Source organism: Rhinolophus hipposideros (assembly GCF_964194185.1).
Source record: "Rhinolophus hipposideros genome assembly, chromosome: 2".
NCBI classification, from domain to species: domain Eukaryota; kingdom Metazoa; phylum Chordata; class Mammalia; order Chiroptera; family Rhinolophidae; genus Rhinolophus; species Rhinolophus hipposideros.
Genome location: NC_138048.1, coordinates 34,781,944 through 34,804,608, shown reverse-complemented (window position 1 = coordinate 34,804,608; position 22,665 = coordinate 34,781,944). Strand labels below are relative to the sequence as shown.

Sequence of the window (22,665 nt, the reverse complement as noted above, 5' to 3'; positions counted from 1 at the left end):
AAAATGAACACAAGTGACAACGTAGCTTCTTTGATTTGAATATGTCACATCAGACTTCCTGTTCTAAATTATTATTCTTAAACTAGACTGGATTTTTTTTTCCCCTCTGGTAGGTGTACTGGTCCATTAGCAAATTCTCTTTCAGAGAAAACAAGAGACCCAGTAGATGAAGATGACGATGAATACAAGATTCCTTCATCTCATCCTGTTTCCCTGAATTCACAACCATCTCATTGTCATAATGTAAAGCCTCCTCTTAGGTAAGAACGTGGGCAGCTTTTTAATCACCTCACATCTGCATAAGCATTATCATTTGTGGTGTTTGTTTTTAAGCAATTAAATCATCTAGTTTTTAAAAAACATTGATTTCTTGTTCAAAGCCTTCTCCTCCTGGATACTATTTCCTACATTACTTTGAGAGAAAACGAAAAGATGCAGATTGTTCATGAGTCAGGGAGTTATTTGACTAAATTAGTTGACTAGTAAGTCTCATGGGACATTTTGTTACCCTTCTTTCCCCCAAAACAAATTATGCTCTGATAAAATTTTGCTGTAGGTTACGTATAGTGGTGATTAAGTCATGAATTTTCAATAAACTATTTCCGATCCATTTTATCACTTCTTAGTATATATCTCATGAAGAAAAATTCGTAATTAAAAACTTAAGATATTATGCCAACCGTCCTTAGAATTTTTCTTCATTATGTAAAGATTAATATAATTTACATTCATTTCCCTACTTGATGTGCTACCTACTTATATTCAGATCTTGAAGAAATTTTTTAAAAAAAGCTAAAATTGTTTCCCTTAACTGTTTTTTTCCAAATCACTTTTTTTTTTTCAATTTGACATTCAGTATTATTTCATATTAGTTTCAGGTGTACAGCACAATGATTAGACATTCATATAACTTAAAAAGTGATTTCCCCGATTACTCTAGTACTCATCTGACAATCATGAAGCTATAGTAATCAGAACAGCGTGGAACCATAGAAACAGACAGATCAGTGGAACAGAATAGAGAGCCCAGAAAATAAATCTCTTAACTGTTTTTCTTTGTTTGTTTGTTTTCCTTTTTAATCAGTTACTCTCTGTTTTACTTCTGCTTGGATCAAATAAGAATGTGAGGAATAGTGTTTTCTTTTTTTCTTGTCAGTTGTTTATTCTCACTATAATGGAGAAATCCTTGAGCTTTGAAGTGGCAGCCCCATTGAGGTATTTGAGTTATAAACAATGGATGGTGTGCATTGAAATACTGGTTTGTGTTAAGGTAGAAGGATGATTCTGCATTTATGTAATTGAATTAGTAAACCATAATCTAATATTTTTTGTTTATATTTTTTATCACACTGACATATATGAGGTAATCAATAAGTGAAATCTCAGTTTTGAAACTCCAAACTCCAGTGTTCTTTGTATAATGACATCCCTGGATCCATGCTGGGAACACAGAATATAGCCCACCCAGCCTTTTGCCTTTCAGTATCTATTGATTGACTGATAGGTAGGAGAGCTGTAGAACACTTCAGTCATCTGTGTCATCTTTACTTAGTGTACCATTTTCTTTTGAGGTCAGGTTAGTCAGTGGAAAGCAGTTTATGCATAGAGTGTTCCCTTCTTTTCAGATGAAAAACCTAAAAAAACGTTTCATTGCCTTTCTTCGAGTATCGTACTAAGGTAGAAAATGCAATACTTGGAAAAAGGAAGCACATCTACATTTTAACCAGAGATCTGTCTTAATGAGTGATCCTGGTTAGATGTGTCAACACTCTCCAGAGTAATTAACCAGGATTATTAACACTCTGCAGTCCAGGGCTTCATATGTCAAAGCAAGAATCAAAGTATTTCTTGCTAATTGCTGACGTTTAAGACATTTGTTGCTAAAATAATATCATTGAGAAGGCAAAGAAATAACTGAGAGGCAATTTGTTGTAACAGAAGAACCAAATGTCTAGTACTCTTATTAGAGAAAGAAGTTATCCCTTTACGTCAAATGTAAATTGTTACAGTTTTCAGTTCCTTTGGCTCTTACAAATGTGTAGTAATTTTTAAAAACATAAGATGAGCTTTTTTTGGTCTCTGTGGGATTTCATTATTTTTCATTGCTGAAAAAGTGAGGGTTATAATTTTAATCCTTTAAATTTTAATTGTCACATAATAATTAAATTCGCTGTTTGGTGGCAAGCCTTCCAAATCCTGAAAATAAATTTCAATTATGACTACTGTTACCACCTTTGTACTATTACAGAGAAGTAATAAATGTTGATAATCCCTAAACTTAATTTGAATGAAATTTTTATCTAATTTGTTTTTGAAAGCTGACAAATTAAGTGTCTTCTTACATCCTGTACAAAGCACTCTTTAAGCTTAAAAATAGTTCCTTTTTCTTTTCCCCGTTTGGAACATGAGGAGAAGTAAGTTGTCAATATGTAGAAAAAGTTAAATAGTAGATGAATAATTCAATTCAGTTACAGTAAAAATTCATCATTATTATGAAAATTCAATACATGATAACTATTTTTAAATGAACCATCTCTGGCCCCTTGGAGAAATGTGGTCACCAGAGAGAATGGAAATGAATTTTAGATGAAGCACTCTTGTGATAACTATTCAAATATCCAAATATCCACTATCTCCTCCATTATGTGTGTACTTCTACTTCTCCCCAAGAATTCAGAGTAAATTAAAGTAAAACATAAACTCTGCTTTCTATAGCTTTGTGAGCAGAATAACTTGGTAAGCAGAGTTCATTGTTACACAGCTCTCTTCTAAAGACAGAATATGTTCTGTAGCTTTTCTTCCAACTGGTATCTTCCCAGGACCCAGTTTTATCCATTGTGTTCATAGTATGATTTCAACAACAAAAATACTTTAGTAAGTATTATCCTTTATAGACACCTAGATTAAATTATTTGTTGTGTACCCAAGGCCTTTGGTAACGTCATTTCTGTACAATTGTCAGAAGTGCCAGAGTTAGGTTCATGGCAGCTGTGAAATTATACTAGATTCTAGGTTTTTCAATATGCCTATCACAATTTTAACGGAATTGCTGAATCTTTAATAACTCTCCATCTTTGATGGGCTCTAGTGCATTATAAGGAAAGCTTAAATTACGGAAATAAAAATCTGTTAAACACCATCAACAAATAATGACTTCATTAGGATTGTTACTTTCTTTTTGCCTTACAACATTTTGTTCTTCAAAAACTTGGCAAAGTATGATTGAACTCTTCCAAAACGGCATGTTAATTTTACAGGTGTGTTTAGGGTATCAACAATGTTTGTGACCATTGTAGATCTTGTTTTCACTCAAAAAAGAAAGAGAGAGAGAGATTATTTGTCTTCAATGGGATATTTACTTGTGCTTTGTAAAAGTATTGAGTAAGAGTATCTAGATAATATTAATTGTACTTTTTCCAGAAAAGAAAATTAAATTATATTTTCAAACTTTATTATATGAGCTGGCTTGCTAGTTCCCATCACTGTCCCCCTACCCCCACCCCAAATGACTTAAATGGAAAGTAATATCCTTCTGATTTTTGTCCCTCTGATCTCTGCTTTAGGTCTTGTGATAATGGTCATTGTATACTGAATGGAACACATGGTACATCTTCAGAGGTGAAGAAATCAAACATTCCTGAGTTGGGCATATACATAAAGGGTAAGTATGAAACATATTCTCTTTGTGTTCTAGATTTCATTGGTCAGAATTTAAAGGCATAATTCCATGCCATTGTTGTACTGAAAATACATTAAGATTTTGTGTTATCCTCTAGGAGATGTTTTTGATTCAGCCTCTGATCCAGTGCCATTACCACCTGCCAGGCCTCCAACTCGGGACAATCCAAAGCATGGTTCTTCACTCAACAGGACGCCCTCTGATTATGATCTTCTCATCCCTCCATTAGGTTGAAACCTTTAAAAAATTTTTCAAATAAGCCACCCCACCTCTTCTTTCAATTAATATCTGAATTACCAGAAACCAGAGTTCAGAGTAATGCAGACTCACTAGATTATGTATTTGTCTGAATTAGAATGGATTCTACAGGTGATGGTGGCTCTCAGGTTCCTATGACCATTATTCCGTTTAGATGTTTTAAGCAATGGTGTAAATAGCTGGCCATCGGTGAATATTTTATCATGTTATCTCTGCATGTGCTAAATGCAGTCTACAAAAATCCTATGAGAGCATTGTTCATTTCCCAGGCACTTATGTTCTGGTAGATTTGAAGTGTTCATCTGCGATTTTCTTTAAGTACAAGTCTTAATGAATGTGTACTTTTTCTTTCAGCATAAAATGATCCAGTTCCACTTAGCTAGTTACATTATGGAAAATTATATGGTTTGTTGTAGACAGCTGAGAATAAATTCTGTCTTATAATCATTGAAACTACAGCACGTCCAAAGAATGTCAGTTTCTTTGTTTCAAATTTACTATGAAGAAGTTCACTAGTGTGTATATGTGTGCATGTGTACACGTGAAAGTACTCACAGGCGTGTATGTATGTGAAAGTTAGCTGGTGCTGGCGTCTGTGTTTATTTCATTGATTCCGAGTAGAAAGCTTCTCACCCAGTTTTTAGAGGAAGACAGAACCTCCACACAGGTTTCACAATAACAGCTCACTGTAAATAAAATGTAAGCTTATCTGAATTATTAGGCTACCAGAAATGTGAAATGAACCTTTCGATTTTTTCCACAAACCGTCAACTAATTTTTCCAATTATACCGTTACAATGTTTTTTGCTCTCCTGTTCTTTCTGTAGTTCAGTGTTTCATTTTCACCTACATGAATTGTAAGAGCCTCCTAACTTCTTTACCTAGTGTTTTTCTCCCTTCTACTTCTTCCTGCTATACACTGGTTTTTGACCTGTTGCCCACGTCTTCATGATCTAGTCAGTATTGTCCAGTAGAACTGTATGTGGTGATGTAAGGGATCTGTGTTTTCGCATGTGTGAATATGGAACTGCATTTTAGTTAAATTTAAACAAAATCGCTGTATGTGGTTAGTGACTACCATATTGGAAAATGCAGATAAAGGTCCCAACCTTTCTTTTTCAACTCCACCTTCCTAGTGTACATCTCATGCTTTATGTATACTGTTCACTCTGCCTAGAAGACACTATCCTTGCATTTGATGAATAAATACTTTTGAGACCCTGATATCCCAGACCTTCCTGTTCTTGGTAACACCTTGCTAAATGCCACTTTCTACGTTTCTCATCCCTCTTACAATGAATATCTCTCACTCTGTGGGACCTATGGGACTTTCACCTTGAATCATTTGTGAACTTTTCTTAGATCTCCTATAGAATCTAAGCTCCTTAGATCAGGGCCTTATGATTTTGATCTCACATTACCCATGTGCCTAGCATGGTGCCCAAAAGGGATTTGAATGAATAAGATAATGTAGCAGATAGTTGAAAGTTGGAATGATGACAGAGCTCCCTCTCCTATACCTTCAAATATTTTAAGTTAGAAAAGTATTTATGATCATTTAGAGAAAATATTTTCAATATATTTTGCAAGGCAAGCTGGATGAGTGGTAAAACCAATTTCTCTTAAGTATATCTTTATGTTTAAGTCAGTAAATTTAAATACATGTGAATTTTTATTACTAGAACATATGTTTGTTTATACACTGTTTCATTCACAAAGTATTTGAGATTACAAAAGTACATGCACTGCAACTTTATTTTTTTAAAGAATCAATGTTAGGGAAAATATGGGTAGAGTAGTAAGATGTGGCAGGGGAGAAATAGACATAAAAGCATGTTACAATATCATGTTCTAGTTACTGATACTGGGAAATACCTAAATATAAGTAACTAGCTTTGAGACCATAAAAGGTAATTCTATATTTAACTGTTCCTCTTTAGAGATATCTTATAATTAGAAAAATATCATATTCTTCTACTGCAGGTACATTTTCTATATATTCTGACAATGAAATATATGGAGGATTAGCTTCAATGAATTAAAATCCAGCAGAGTAAATTTTGAAAAATGATCTATTCTGTGACATTAAATTTTTTGTGCATTGTATGATTTTCTAATTAGAGGCTGTGAACTCATTGTTACACAGAGAATTCTGTTCTGATGGGGTTACTTACAATAATTTTTAGTTCAAACTTTCAACGTTTTAATATTATAAAGGTTACAGGTGAGTAGTATGCTGTTTAATAACCTGCAATGCTGCTTTTTAATAGACCTAGGAAATAGAAAGTTTTCATACATGTGTGTTTGTGTGTCTGTGTTGCTGTTCTCCAAACACTCCCACAAAATAATTAGCTTCCATTATCCACGTCAGTGGATGGCTGGATAAACACTGCAGGTGAAGTTCTTTATAAGCAGCAAGAGAAAATCAGTTCTTACTTTGGCCTGATGTTGTGTTCCGATTAATGTTTATACTGACCTTTCTTTAAATGCAGGTGAAGATGCTTTTGATGCCCTCCCCCCATCCCTCCCACCTCCCCCACCTCCTGCAAGGCATAGTCTCATCGAACATTCAAAACCTCCTGGCTCCGGTGGCTCTGGTAGCCGACCATCCTCAGGACAGGACCTTTTCCTTCTTCCTTCAGGTAGGAGAAAAAAGCCAAGAAAAACTTTTCACTAAAAGCAAAACTTATTCCTAAGACTATGCTGTCAAATAAGCATTGGTTATTCATTGGTTTCTGTCTCCTTAGCATAAAATAGCTGTTGGGTTGGTTTGTTTGTCAATGGGATGGTTTAATGCCAAAAGGATTATAAAAATGGCAAAAGCAATAATAAGGAATCAGAATTTAGAAATGGTGCTGTAGGGATCATCCAGTCCAAATAACACCTTTGTTGCAAAGGCATCCATTAGAACCAGAAATGTTCTAATCATTGGGCTGACAGTGACGGGAACAAAATTTAGAGATCTGTCTCCCTCAATGCTAAGTACAGTAATTTTTTTTCTAATAAATTTTAAAAATTTTACTACATATGTCTAGGCTTATAGTTTTGTTCAGAAATGTGATAAATTACATCGTTACAACGTTGATAGGGAAGTCTTTCTGAAATATCTTTTAATACTGTTTTGTTACTGTTTTATTTTTAATATCTCAATGTATCTATTTAAATTATTGATCTTCAAGGAAAAATTAATACATAACCTTTTTTTAACTCGTGAGGAGTAAAAATAAAAATAGTTAATGAACCATCCATCTACTCCATTAGTCAGAATTATCAAGAAACAAATATTCAGTTATATATTAACTGTTGTTGCAAGCTGTTCTATTGGTGATACTGCGATCTGTGCTTTGAAAGTTTGCCTCTGATTTGGATTGGTTAAACATATAGTACGTTTTCTTTCTTAACAATTGCTTTGCATTTCTGTATGTGATAAATCACCAAAAAAAAAGCCTTTAAAAAGTGCAGTTCATCTTTGGCACCTATATGCCTCAGGGAAAACTTCGGCGTTTTAACCTTTATCATTCACCGTTATTGTTTATTTTTCGTTTTTTTTCCACTTGGTTTGATAATTTAGAAAGTTTGAGGCAATTTGTGGGTAAGACACAAATTACAGACATATACCTTGGAATATATATAGCTTCACTTTCTAAAAGTAGTGCATTTTTAAGACATAAATTTGAGTTTAATTTTTCATCAGTAAATATTGATTGAATTGTCCCTGGTGTCACCCACTCTGTTAGATGCTGCCTCCTGGCCCTCATGGCGCCCACGAAGGCTACCATCAAAGGGCAAGGGTCACAACCCTCTCATTTGAGCAAAAAGCATGGATAGATATTAGGCTCTTATTTATTCAGCTACATATGAACACTACCATTTTGCTATCTTTTTCACTTACACTTTTTCAAATCTTTGTTTGATACAAGGACTTTAATTCAGATTTATTGAAAAATTGAATCACTCTAAATCTTAATTAATGTAACCTTTCCCAGGGCTAACTTCTGGATAGCTTTCGGCCAGATTCCTGCAATGTATCTATCACCTTTTATATGTTTGATTTAAGCCCCAGCAAATAAATGAGTGTTTAATGTAGTGGCACCTTTTTTAAATTAAGTCAAGCTTTCCAGGAGTTGAAAGAAAACATTTTATACAAATACACACTTTTACCTGTTTTTATCAAAAGAATTAATTGTAATTCTATCGTTCACTTATGCTTTATGTACAAATCTTCATTAAAATGCTCTCAAAATTACTAAAAAAAGGTATCACTTCAGAATGAAAATACCCCCCTTTTATTATCGAGTTTCCCCGACAATAAGAGCTGGACCATCAGCTCTAATGCGTCTTTTGGAGCAAAAATTAATATAAGACCCAGTCTTATATAAGACTGGGTATAATATAATATAATGTAATGTAATATAAATACCAGGTATAATATAATATAATACCAGGTCTTATATAATATAACATAATACATGGTCTTATATAAAATTTTCCAAAAGACACATTAAAGCTAATGGTCCAGCTAGGTCTTATTTTCAGGGAAATATGGTAGATACAACAAAGTTGTATAAATTGTTTTATTTCATATATAGTTTTGATTGTTTTGATTTTGCTTGGCTGCCAGGGCACACAGCAGCAGTTACCCTTGACCTGTGGTGTGAGGCCACCATGGGACCGAGCATTGACTGTCATTAGAACGTACTCACACTCTCTCAACCTCCTTTTAGACATGGAATTATTCCAATAATGTTGATTTCCCTTGATAACAAATACTTCTAAGAAAATACTTCTGTTTTCCTTTTCGAGCCTTTCATATTCGAGCCTTTAACATGACAAATTTTAGTCTGTTGTCAGATCCTTTGTGAAATCCATTGAGAAATCTATTTTTATTCAATTTTAAACCACATATATTAGCTCTTCTCCTTTTCAAAAGAAATATTTTAATTCTTCTTACATAATCATATCATAGAATATGAAGGTTTCTTTCAGCTCATAAATAAACACTGACTGTCATTTTGCCAAGTATTTAATACATTACACTGTCTAAAATACAATAGAAGATGCACAGCAGTGGTTCTTCACCTTAAGAATTGAACTTCGTGAAAAAATACTCTATAAATGTTAAACGAATGTTTAACTCAATAGTTATAGAACATACAAGGGGAAAAAAGTGATTTTCACATTTAAGGAGACTGCATGAGCGTTTTAGAGCTATTGTTTTCACTTGTTCAATGTGTAAAATTTTAGTCCAGTGTAATGGTAAAGTTTTTCTGGCATTCTTGAGACTTGGTTTCGTTGAGGAAATCATTATCCCCAATTAAAGACAAAGGTTGGGTTTTCTCATGACGTATTAAATACCTAATCAGACCTACCTCTTTATTCCAGTATTCCGTAGCCTGCACACTTGTGTCAGGTCCACCTTTCCAGCCTTAAGGCCCAATGACTGCTCTGTAGTAGTCTCTTCAAATGGCAGAGTCCTGTGTTTCTGCCATGGAGCCTCAGGACTACCATAGGATCAAAGGGGGAAAGGCCGCCACAGCTCTGATGGCGCCCTTTATCTAGTTTCTAAGTTAGGCCTTCACATGAGACTTCTTTTGGCAAACTAGTAATGCCCACTGCTGTGCATGAGCCATCTTCTCTGGACAGGCCAGTCATATCCTAACAAAACCTGAAGAGTCCTCAAAGAAAGCTTTACAGTTTCCTGTCTCTAAACAGGGGGCTACTGGGAGCGTTTATGTGCTTTTGTCTGAATTACAAAAAGGCACTTCTTTTGTGCTGGTCGGTTTCAACAGGCACCCCTCCCTGCACTGTGTGCCGGAGCTCATGCTCCAGGAACCAAGCCAAGGCTGTATTTATGTCTGCTCATTCCCATCACTGCATGTCTTGGTGCACTGCACAAAATCCCCAGTGTCTTCGGCAGCCCTTACTTTCACTATTTGTCTTACCTGGATTCTCTTTTGAAGTCCTTATCCAATCTTAAAGTCGCAGTTGAACTCTAAAAGCTAGCAAAATTGACTTTATTAGAGATTAATGAAAACTTTCCATTTGGATCCGGAAATGCAACTGCCTAAGTAAAATACTAAGACAATTTGGATCATTAGCAACAGTATTGAAAAGGATTTAGAGGACTTTGTTGACTGTGGCCTTTATAAAGCACTGTCATGGTGTGGCTACCACGGGGTGTATGCTGTTTGAGGATTGCGCTCACAGAGTTCAGATCAGAGCAGGAGTGCGGTGCGGTCTTCCCCAGGGCTTAGGTCTTGAAGGATTGCTGGGCTAGAGCGGTGGTTTCAAACTGTGGTCTGCAGACCAGCAGCATCAGTATCACCTGGGGATTTGTTTAAAATGCACATTTGTAGGCTCCGCCCAGGGCTTCCCAAATCAGAAGCTCTGGGAGAAGAACTCAGTAATCTGTGTTTTCATAGGCCTTCCGGGGATCCTGACACATGGACAATTTTAAGAGTCACCTGAGTGGGATATTCCTAGAGGTGTGCGGTCAGGGTAGTAAAGGGAATTCAAACCACACCATGTAAATGACAGTAGATTAAAGAAACTAAGGATGTTTAACCAAGAGAAGGGAAGACCCTGGATAGATGTTAGAATTGTCTTTTATTTCAGTAATTGTGAAAAAAGGGTTCGATTTCTTCCATGTCTCCTCAGAAGGTCGAAGACCAGTGAGAATTATTAAGAATGAAAATTTCATTCATCGTGAGAAGCAGCTTCCTAAATTATTAATAATTCTTGTATCTCAGAGGGGTAGAGAGTTCTCCAACACTGGAGGATTTAATCAGTGGCCAGATTGCTACATAGTGGGCATTTTATGAATGTGACTTAAAGAGGGAGAACAGCTGAGAGGGAGGAATTTTGTTTCACCTAAATAGCTCTACTAGCAATATCTATCAATTAGGTCCTGCACTGATATTCTTTTAAATTTGGGGGGATAACTAATAAATTTTCCAGATGGTTTTGGGGCAGCCTGAGGAAATTATATGTGCTTGTTTTTCTATACTGGAGTAAAAATTTGGAAGTGTTTCAGATTATGGAAAAAAGTTTTTAAAACGTCCACAATACCTCCTTCCAGAAATAACCATTTGATAGGTGTTCACAGCATAATTTTGATTGATGCATATTTTCCCACTTTTTTTGTATTTATAAATTTTTTCAGTTACAGTTGACATGCAATATTATATTAGTTTCAAGTGTACAACATAGCGATTAGACATTTATTTATCTTATGAAGTGATCTCCCGATAAGTCTAGTACACATCTGACATCATTCCAATAGTATTGTAAGAATACACTATTATTGACTATGTTCCCTATGTTGTACTTTACATCCACAGGACTATTTTTATAACTGGCAAGTTGTACTTCTGAATCCCTTCGCTTTTTTCATAGAGACCAGCATCCCCCCATCCACCTAAAACCATCAATTGTTCACTGTATCTTTGAATCTGTTTCTGTTTTGTTTTTTTTGTTTGTTTTTTAGATTCCACATGTAAATGAAATCATATGGTATTTGTCTTTCTCAGTCTGACTTATTCACTTAGCATACCCTCTAGGTCCACCCATGTTGTTGCGAATGGTTAAGATCTCATTCTTTCCTTGGGCTGAGTAATATCCCATTGCATATATGTACCACCTCTTCTTTATCCAGTCATCTACTGATGGGCACTTAGTTTGCTTCCATATCTTAGCTATTGTAAATAACACTTCAGTGAAGATAGGGATGCATATATCTTTTTGAATTAGTGTTTTGAATCTTTGGACAATACCGAGAAGTGGAATTACTGGGTCACAAGTAGTTCTATTTTTAATTGTTTGAGGAAGCTCCATACTGTTTTCATAATGACTACCAATTTGCAATCCCACCAACAGTGCATGAGAGTTCCTTTTCTTCCACATCCTCACCAACACTTGTCATTTGTCGATTTATTGATGATGGCTGTTTTGACAGGTGTGAGGTGGTATATCATTGTAGTTTTAATTGTCACTTCCCTTATGGTTAATGATGTTGAGCATCTTTTCATATGTCTGTTGGTCATCTATAGGTCTTCTTGGGATAAATGTATATTTAATTCCTTGCTCATTTTTTAATCAGATTGTTTGGGTGTTTTTGTGCTAAATTATATGAATTATTTATATATTTTGGTTATTAACCCCTTACCAGATTTATCACTGGCGAATATCTTCTTCCATTCAGTAGGTTCTCTATTCATTTCTTTGATGTCTTTCTTCACTGTGTAAAAACTTTTTAGTTTGATGTAGTCCCATTGGTTTATTCATTTATTTCTTTTTGTTTCTCCTGCCCGAAGAGACATATCCAAAAAATATTACTAAGAGTGATATTCACTAAGAGTGAATATTACAGAGTTTACTGCTTATGTTTTCTTCTAAGAGTTTTGTGACTTCAAGTCTTACATTTAAGGCTTTAATCCAGCTTAAGTTTATTCTTGTATATGGTCTAAAAAAATGGTCTAGTTTCAGTTTTCATATGGATCTGTCCAATTTTCCCAACACATTTATTGAAGAAACTGTATTTACCCTTTTACCCTTTTGTATATTCTTGCCTCCTTTGTTATAGATTAATTAACCATAAAGACATGGACTTATCATTAGGTTCTTTATTTTGTTCCATTATTCTGTGTGTCTGGTTTTTTTTTTTTTTTTTTTTTTTTTTTTTTTTTTGCCAGTGCCATGCTCTTTTGATTACGATAGCCTTCTAGTATAGTTTGATATCAGGTAGCATGATACCTCCAATTTTGTTCTTCTTTTTCAAAATTGCTCTGGCTATACAGGGTCTTTTGTGGTTCCATATACATTTTACAATTATTTGTTCTAGTTCTGTGAAGAATTCCATTGGTGTTTTGATAGTGATGGCATTGAATCTGTAGATTTCTTTGGTTAGTATGGATAGTTGAATGACATTAATTCTTCCCATCCATTAATGCATGGTATATGCTTCCATTTTTTTGTATCTTCAGTTTCTTTCCTCAGTGCCTTATAGTTTTCTGAGAACAGGTCTTTTACCTCTTTGGTTAAATTCATTCCTAGGTATTTTATTCTTTTTTTTTTTTGCATTTGTAAATTGGATTGTTTTCTTAATTTCTCTGATAGTTCATTATTGGTATATAAAAACGCTACAGATTTCTGAATATTAATTTTATGCTCCTATGTTACTGAGTTCATTTATCAGTTTTAATAGTTTTTTGGTGGAGTTTTAGGGTTCTCTATATAGAGTATCATGTCATATGCCATTAATGACAGTTTTACTTCTTCCTTTGCATGCCTTTTATTTCCTTTTTTTTGTATGACTCCTGTGGCTAGGACTACCAATACTATGTTGAATAAAACTCATGAAAGTAGACATTCTTGTCTTGTTCCTGATCTTAAGGAAAATTCTTCTAGCTTTTCATCCTTAAGTATGATGTCAGCTATGGGTTTATCATATATAGCCTTTACTATGTTGAGGTATGTTCCCTCTATCCCCACTTTGCTGAGAGTTTTTGTCTTGAAAGCATGTTGAAGTTTGTCAATGCTTTTTCTGCATCGATTGATAATGATCTTACAAATTTTATCCTTCATTATTTTAATGTACTGTATCACATGAATTGATTTGTGGATATTAAATGACCTTGCATTCCTGAAATAAATCCTACATGATCATGGTGTATATTCTATTAATGTATTGCTGACTTTGGTTTGCTAATATTTTGTTTAGGATTTATCTGTGTTCATCGGGGACATTGCCTGTAATTTTTGTTTCATTTTGTTTTTTTAGTGTCTTTGTCTGATTTTGGTATCAGAGAGTAATAACTCTGGCCTTGTAAAATGAGGCCATGTTTTTAGAGTAGTTTGAGAAGAATAGGTATTAATTTTTCATTGAATGTTTGGTGAAATTAATTTGTGAAGCCATCGGGTCCAGGGATTTTGTTTATTGGGAGATTTCTTTTTTATTACTAGTTCAATTTTGTTAGTAGCTATCGGCCTGTTCAGATTTTCTGTTTCTTCCTGATTCAGCCTTGGAAAATTGGGGTGTCTAGGAATTCACCCATTTCTTCCAGGTTGTCCAATTTCTTGGCATACAATTGTTCACAGTATTTTCTTACAATCCTTTGTATCTCTGGTGTCAGTTGTCACTTCTCCCCATTCATTTCTGATTGTGTTTATTTGGACTCTTTTTTTCTTGATGAGTCTGGCTAAGGTTTGATAAATTTCATTACTCTTTTCAAAGAACCAGTTCTTGGTTTCATTGATCTCATTTATTTATTTATGTTTTTAATTTAATTTTTTTTAGATTCTTTCATTTATTTCTACTCTGATCTTTATTATTTCCATCCTTCTACTCACTTTGGACTTTGTTTGGTCTTTTTATCTAGTTCCTTGAGGTGTAAGGTTAGATTGTTTGGGATTTTTTTTTTTTTTTGAGGTAGGCCTGTATTGCTATGAATTTCTCTCCTAGAACTGCTTTGGGTGTGTCCCATCGATTTTGGGTTGTTGTGTTTTCATTTTCATTTGTCTTCAGATATCTACTGATTTCTTCCTTGATCCCATTGTTAATCCATTCATTGTTTAGTAGCATGTTAATTCATCCTCCACATGTTTGTGTGTTTTTCATTATTCTTTTTGTAATTGATTTCTAATTTCATACCATTGTGATTGGAGAAGATGCTTGATATGATTTCAGTCTTTTTAAATTTATTGAGGTTTGTATTGTGGTCAATCAAATATGTGGTCTATCCTGGAAAAGGGTCTATATGCACTTGAAAAGAATGTATAGTCTGCTTCTTTGGGGTGAAATGTCCTAAAATTATCAATTAAGTCCTATGGTCTAATATGTCATTTAAGGCCACTCTTTTGTTGATTTTCTGTCTGGATGATCTATCAGTTGACATAAAGGGGGTGTTAAAGTCCCATACTATTACTCTGTTACTATGGATCTCTCCCTTATGCCCATCGATGTTTGTTTTATATATTTAGGTACTCTGACGTTGTGTTACATTCTCCTATTGTATTGATCCCTTTTTCATTCTGGAATGTCCTACTTTGTCTCTTGTTACAATCATTGTTTTAAAGTCTATAGTCTGATATAAGTATTGCCACCCTATATGGTTTTTTGTTTCCATTTGTATGAAATATCTTTTTCCATCGCTTTTCTTTCAGTCCGTGTGTGTCTTTCAATCTGAAGGCAGCATATGTAAGGGTCTTGTTATTTTATCCATTCGGCTGTGTATTTTCCTTGGAGCATATAGTCCATTTACATTAAATTTATTGATAGTTATATAGTTATTGCTATTTTAAAAATTGTTTTCTGATTGTTTTTTGTAGTTCTTCTCTGTTCATTTTTTATTCTCTTGCCCTCTTCTGTTTTATGTTATGACTTTCTATATCCTGTATTTTGATTCCTTTCTCTTTATTTCTTGTGTGTCTCTTGTAGATTTTTGGTCTGGTTACCAAGTACTTCAGATATGCAAAGCTATGGTTATGGCTGTTTGTTTTAAGTTGATGGTCGCTTAAGTTTGAACCTACTATAAAATCACTACCATTTTTACTCACCTCTCTCCATGTTTGTGTTTTATTATTTTTTACTGTTTTGTGCACGTGCATGTGTGTCACTTAAATTGTTGTAATTACACATCTCCCTACTTTTTCCCTTTAATCTTTGTACTAGCTTTATAGTTTGGTTGATCCACTGCTTTCACTGAGAATTTGTCAGTGAGAATTTTTTTTTCTTTCCTGTATTTTCTTATTTATATTTTTGTTTTTTTACCTTTCCACTTATGAAGTCCCTGTAACATTTCTTGTAATACTCTTTTAGTGGTAATGAACTCCTTTAGCCATTTCTTGTCTGGGAACCTTTTTATTGCTCCTTCAATCCTAAATGATAGTCTTGTTGGGTAAAGCAGTCTCGTTTGTTCATCTTTGCCATTCATCACTTTGAATATTTCATGCCAATGTTTCTTTTGACAAATCAGCTGACTGTCTTATGGGAGCTCATTGTCGCTTTTCTCTTGCGACTTTTAAGATTCTCTATTTGTCTTTAACGTATGGCATTTTAATTATGATGTATCTTGTTGTGAACCTCGTTTGGGACTGTGTGCTTCCTGGATTTGTATGTTTATTTCTCTCACTAGATTAAGGAAGTTTGGGTTATTATTTCTTCAAATGGGTTTTATATCCCTTGCTCTCTTTCTTCTTCTGGTACCCATATGATGCAAATGTTGTTATGCTTGACGTTGTCCCAGAAGTCCCTTAAACTACCTCTTCATTTTGTAAAGCTTTTTTTCCTTTTGCTGTTCCAAATGGATGTTTGGTACTACCTTGTTTTCGGCTATTCAATCCTCTGCTTCATCTGATCTGCTGTTGATTCCCTTAAATGTATTCTTAATTTCAATTTTTGTATTCTTCATTTCTGACTCATTCTTTGTTTTCTGTCTCCAATTTTACGTTTCATGTTTCTTTGTTGAAGTCCTCCCTTAGTACATCTATTCTTCAGTCAATCTCACTGAACAACCATATAACCAGTGTTTTGATGTCTCCATTTCATTTAGTCCTTTTCTGTAGTGTTTGTCCTGTTCTTTCATTTGGGACATGTTTGTCTCCTTATTTTGGCTGACTGTCTATGTTTTTTTCTATGTATTAGGTAAATCTGCTATGTCTCCATGTCTTTTCAGAGTGGTCTTATGTAGTCGATGTTCTGTGGGACCCAGTGGTGCAGTCTCCCTGGTAACCTGAGCTGGGTGCTGCAGGTGTGTCCCTTCTGTGGGTTGCGTGTTCTTTACTGTTGCAGTTGAGCCTTGATTGCTATTGGCATGTCATTGGGTGTGTTTGACCCTTACACTGACTGACTAAGGAGTGGCCGTGACTATAGAGGTCACTGTTGTGCAGGGGGCTGACCCCATGGAGCAGGAATCATTTTAGTGGAACTCTAGTGCCAGCTGAGTCCGCCCTTCGGGTGAATCGTTTGTGAATGACTGGTTGTGTGGTGCTCTGGTGTGGTCTGAAGCCCGCCACCAGGTGTGTTGGTTCTGGAGCCTCTTGGGAGGGGATCCAGTGAAGGTCAACATTAGATACTGTTTTGCCAGGCTTGGTGCCATTTGGTATGAGTTACAAAATGATCTGTGGTAGGTTGCCACTGGTACTGGGCTTGGAGGTGCTTGGAACAGGCTATTCTATGAACCAAGGCTGGATGTTACTAGTCTCAAGCTTAGGCCCCTTTTGTGGGCACCACAATGTAAGTTTAGGCAAGTTGCCACTTGTGCCATGTTTGTGGCCACTTCATTAAGGCTACATTTCAAGCCAGGACTGGCCACTTCTTATACCAGGCTCTGGCTACCTGATGGAGTTACAGTGCAAAATGAGACTAGTCACTGCTTGTGCTGGGCTTGGAGTAGTTTAGCAAGAGGTACAGGGCACACCAAGGCTACACACTGCTTGTTTGGGGTTTGTGGACCTTTAGGAAATTCTGCAGCTCAAGCCGAGACAGGCATCTTTTGTGGAGGAGGCACCATTCCAAAGTTTGGCCAGGTATGCAAGTTGGATGGGGAAAGGCCTCAGGGAATCACCAGGGTTGGGTGAACAGTGATAGCCAGGTTAATGGAGGGTAGATTTAGCTCTCACCTGCACAAGGCCGGCTGGGAGAGCACTCAGTAAAAGAACAATGGTACCTGCCAGCACTACCCTCCCTGAAGAGAGCTGTCTCGACCCCTGCCCATGCAGCCCTCACCCTGAAGCCAGTTAATGTGGTTCCTCCCACATGTTCTGGTGCTTTGCGAGCTGCTCCCTGTGCACTGGAGCTCAGAGCTAGTGAGTCAGTGCTGGGGCTCTTGAAGATGTGCAGCACCTAGTTCTCCTCTCACTGGCTTTCACAGCTAGATGTTATTGGGACTCCTCTTCCCAGTTGGAGCCTTGGTTTGAGGAGCCCAGCCTGGGGTTGGGACCCCTTGCACTTCAGCGGGGGACCTCTATAGCTGAGATATCCCTCCTGATTCTTAACCACCAAACCTGATGCATGTGGGATCTTCCCATTCCACATCTCCCTGCTCCTACCAGTCTCAACATGGCTGCTTCTGTATGTCCTCAGTTATAGGACTTCTGCTCAGCTAGTCTTCAGGAGGTTCCATAATTTAGTTGTAAATTTGATGTGGTCCTGGGAGGAGGCGAGCACAGTGTTTACCTAACTCTGCCATCTTGACCAAAAGTCTTTCCCACTTCTTTTATAGTTAGCAAACCTTCTCCTTCCTGTCTTAGTTTTTATAATCTCTAAAATAAGTTTTAGATACTAAATTTAGCATTACATACTATAAAATTACACTCAGTAATACTTTGCTTTTTAGAGTAGATTAATCCCATCATGTTTGTTTATTCATTTCTCATTTATTACTATATTATTGGTACATTGGCTGTAGTATTTTCAATTTGTATGTTTTAATCCTAAGTGTGGATATAAAATTTTATTGTAATTAGTTTTTGAATAATTTATTTTTAAAAACGTTATTGCTTTTCAAATTTTCCTTATCAGGAGACAGTTGGTAATTATTGTACTCTAGGCGGTAATTGCATTGTATATCTTTTCCCATTGAAGCATGAATGTTTCCAACTTTACAACTGGCTATAAAAGCCCAGTTTACCCAATATCTGACCAGGAGAAAACTTAGCATGAAGCAAGACAGGACATGGTAGTGATTCGTAATTGAACTATAAATATTTTTGTTGTTTATAGTAATATTTTTAGTTAACCTAGTGATTTTTTAACTGAAATAGTTTAGTGGAACAATATCATACAACTGTATATTTTGTGGTTTATATATGATTCTGCAGTGTATCTAGAATCTCATGTGTAGCTTTAAATAAATTGATAATTAGAAATAGCATATCTGACAAACCTCTAAATTACCCCTAAGGAAATAAGAAAAAGTGTATGTACTGTAAAAGGTAATCTTTCCTCCAACCTGTAGTATCAGTGATATTTTAGAATGCACAAGAACTGAAAGTATATTTTACTGAATATTTAAATCTAAATCCTTGGGAAATGTCTAAATGTATGCAGAAATCACAATATTTGGTTCCTTTGGTTACTCTTCCAAATCAAAACTTAACATTTGTTGCATAGTATTTATCTTCGCATTCTTAATGTTGCCGCAAAATTAAACAGGCTAAACCATTGACTTTTTAAATACGGACGGCTCAAAATCTGAGACTCATTTTAATGTTGAAATTAGGGAAGCAAGTTAAATTGCCTTGCTTAGGTCAAAAAGTCTCCAGCAAATCTGGGGATCATTATTGTACGTAAATCAGCATGAATTTCCTTCTTAAATAATGAAACTTACATGTTTTTAATGACGAACTCGAATAGAAGTTACAACAATGAAATATAATCAGCTCTTTTTTAATATTTACAATTTTAGCATTATGATAGCAATTCAAATTTTGTGGATTTGTCAGTGAAATTCATATGTTTGATTTTGAATTTATGGAAAATCTGAATATGTATGGGTTCACTTTTCTTAGTTAAAAGTAAATATTTATGAAGTACCAGCTAAATGGCAGGCAGTAGTTCTTAGTACGGTGTTTGTGTTAGAAGATAAAATTCAAGCAGGATGAATAAGACAAGGTTTCTGCCCTCAAATGAACCTCCAGTAGTACCTTTGGAGATCTTGGCAGACATAAAAGTAAGTAATATGAGAGGGGAAAACAGAGGAGCCTGAGATGGAAGTAGTGGCTAAATAAATTATCAGTGAACCAAAGATTACATAGATAATATTCATCTACTCAAAAAAGGAATCAGTTCTATAGATTTAAACCCATGTACTACTAATTTTAAACCAGTTAAGTTTATGGTCCTAACAATTTAGTGCATAGCATCGACAAAATCTTTTTCTGCCTTTAGTTCCAGTTAATAAATATCATTAGAAGTAGCGAAATTAAATAATTTGTATACAATTTATGTTTTCAGATTGCCCCCTCTCTGACTGCTGAGGTGCTAAAAAATAAAGTCACATTTTACTCTGTGTTCAAACCTTAATAATAGCACAGTTTTTAACAATTGAATTTACTATTCAGTGAGCCAATTAACAACAGTGATTTTTAACTTGTGATGCCCATGTAGTATCATTTTTTAAAAGCACCTGTGTACAGGAGATTTCAGTTAACATGAATTCATTTAATCTTCACAAATCCCAAATGTAAGGCCATTTATAGATTATGTCTGCCTACTACTCAGAGACATTAATTGATTTGAAATACTCTTAATAGACAAAATTCAACGACCTGCTTTTTTAACTTTTACAACAGTTTGTATTCATTGTACAGGAAAGATTGGGATAGAAAATAAAACTTAGCAACAGTTTTACCAACAATTTTATAATTAAAAAGGATCTAAAGAATATAAAACTATATAGTACTCTGTATTAGGAAGTAGTCTAGGAATAAATGAGAAAAGCATATTTGAGCAAGTGATAAATAGAAAATATTTAGGCAGATCAAAAAATGGTTAATATCAGTCTTGAAATTAGTTTTCTAATTTATTTTCAAAAACTGTGATCTTTTAATAGAGAATTTCTAGAATTTGTTCTTCAGCTAACTGACAGAGACAATCATTCTAATTTGAAAATTACCATTATTTTTAAGATCCCTTTTTTGAACCAGCAAGTGGTCAAGTTCCTTTGCCTCCTGCAAGGAGATTACCGGGTGAAAATGTCAAATCCAATAGAACATCACAAGACTATGATCAGCTTCCTTCATCTTCAGGTGAGTTGGCTAATAATAGTAATAATAATACCTTACGTTTATATAGTGCTTTTTGGAGTACCTTTCTATTCATTATACCATTTAATGAGCACTGCCAGACTAAAAGTATTTTTATCACTTTGCAAATGCTTATAAAGCTTTATTTTAAGAGTACCTACAAAATTGTCTCATAGAAAAGAAAAACAATCATGCATTAATATTATCTTCGATCAGTCAATAAAGTATGTTGTCTGATTCAAAATCTATTCATTCTCTAACTTGTGTTTTGCTTTACCAATTATAAGGAAGGGGAGAAATCTCTTTAGAATATTAGCACCAAACTATTAATTTGCATAGCTATAATTTTACGGCTCTACTGTCAGCTGATAAGTAGAAAGATAATACAAGTCGTACTATAACCATTAAATGAAATGCTGCTGCTCTGCTTCTTCATCAGGGCTTCCCCGACCACCATATCTAAACTAGCATCCTGACCACCTTACACAGTTACCTTCCTTCCCCTTTTTGGGCTTTAGTTTTCTGTACAGCCTGCACTGTTGCCTGAAATTTCGTTCACTTATTTGCTTGATTGTCTATCTCTTCTGCTAAAGTATTAATGCTTTGAAGGTAAGACTGTTGTTTGGTTCGCTGCTGTGTCCCCATGTGTCCAGAAAAATGCCTAGGACATGTTTCTTGGATGAGTAGATGAGTAGAAGGAAGGGTTACTGATGTGTGTGTTATGCTGAACATACACATCTTTTGAGCAATAGGAACAGTATTTCATTTCATAATTATAAACATCAGAAGTTTTCCCTATGCAGATTTTTTTTACCATTTCAAGATTTCTGTTTTTTTATTTTTAGGCTCAAACCTCTGTTCGCAGAAGAGTTGTTAATAGTGATACCCCTATGTATTGTAACTTCTGAATCAAAATAATGAGCTGTTTTCAGAATTCTCAACACAGTAGTTCTTACATACTTGATGACATGGGAGATGCTGAAGTCCCTCTATAGTTTTATAAGTTTTAACACTTTCTCAGGAAAGCATAGAAAATTTTATTAGCCTTTTCAAATTTTGGTCCATGCCATCTTGCCAATTTACTTCTGGTGATTCCAAGATTTCCTTGGGTAGCCATTGAAATACTGTAGTTCAAGTCAAAAGGATAGAATTCCAGGTTGATAAAAAAATGTGAAAGTCAAGATGGAGAGACAATATCTGACAGTCTCTTTGTAAATGAAGGAAGCAAATCCCTTAAGAAAATAATGTTAAAATACAACTTTAAGGAGAGTACCGTGACTGATTTAAAATAATATTCAGTACCAAAAACTCTGGATTAAAAGAAATATATACTCAAGTTATGGGAAGAGTTGTGGCCAAAATGCTCTATTTTCAAAGCTTCTTTACAGTTCATTCTGTAATGTGTGGATGCTGTAGAGCCCAGAGGAACATCATTCACATATGATTTCAAGTGGTAGGAATTCCGATTTAGCATTACACTGGAAATTTTAAGGACAAACCTTGAGTCACAGACCTTGTTGAAATATTCCCAAATAGGCATTTACCAGAAGCCTGAACTGGCTTTTCGTTGAGTGATAAAATAGTCCCGATTATTACTCTGAGACCTTTAACTAACTGTAACATCAAATATTTATTTCAACCTACTCCCTGAACTCTCTTTACAAACACAGTCAAACCACAGAAAATAAGATACTTTTTCCAACAAGATGTTTGCTCACATGCATGCAGCAACCAGGGCTCCCAAGCTGTCCACTTGTTTATTTCACACCAGCAGAGGGACTGGGTTTGCCTTTTGGATTAGGTCTTTCCATCAAAAACTTGAGAGCAGATGCTATGTGCCTTTAGGATTCTAATAGCCCTATTTTGCAGGAATGTGTTTTCATTAGGTTGGTGCAAAAGTAATTGCGGTTTAAAAGGTTAAAAATTGCAAAACCACAATTAATTTTGCACCAGCCTAATATTAAGGCATTTTTAAGATGACCCTT

The 22,665-nt window shown here is 35.1% G+C and overlaps 1 protein-coding gene across 5 annotated transcripts in view; it reads left to right on the top strand.

Annotated features, from left to right (window-relative positions):
* The window catches only part of CBLB (Cbl proto-oncogene B), a 212,243-nt gene that overhangs the window by 173,200 nt on the left and 16,378 nt on the right, over window positions 1-22,665 (top strand). For 2 of the 5 annotated variants that reach the window (XM_081064589.1, XM_081064590.1), the window contains exons 14-18: window positions 114-260; window positions 3,564-3,661; window positions 3,777-3,908; window positions 6,430-6,579; window positions 20,564-20,683. In XM_081064589.1, coding sequence (XP_080920715.1) covers window positions 114-260; window positions 3,564-3,661; window positions 3,777-3,908; window positions 6,430-6,579; window positions 20,564-20,683 — 647 coding nt within the window. The remainder of the gene's footprint in view (window positions 1-113; window positions 261-3,563; window positions 3,662-3,776; window positions 3,909-6,429; window positions 6,580-20,563; window positions 20,684-22,665) is intronic. The other 3 variants (XM_081064592.1, XM_081064591.1, XM_081064593.1) reach the window with 3 other exon arrangements.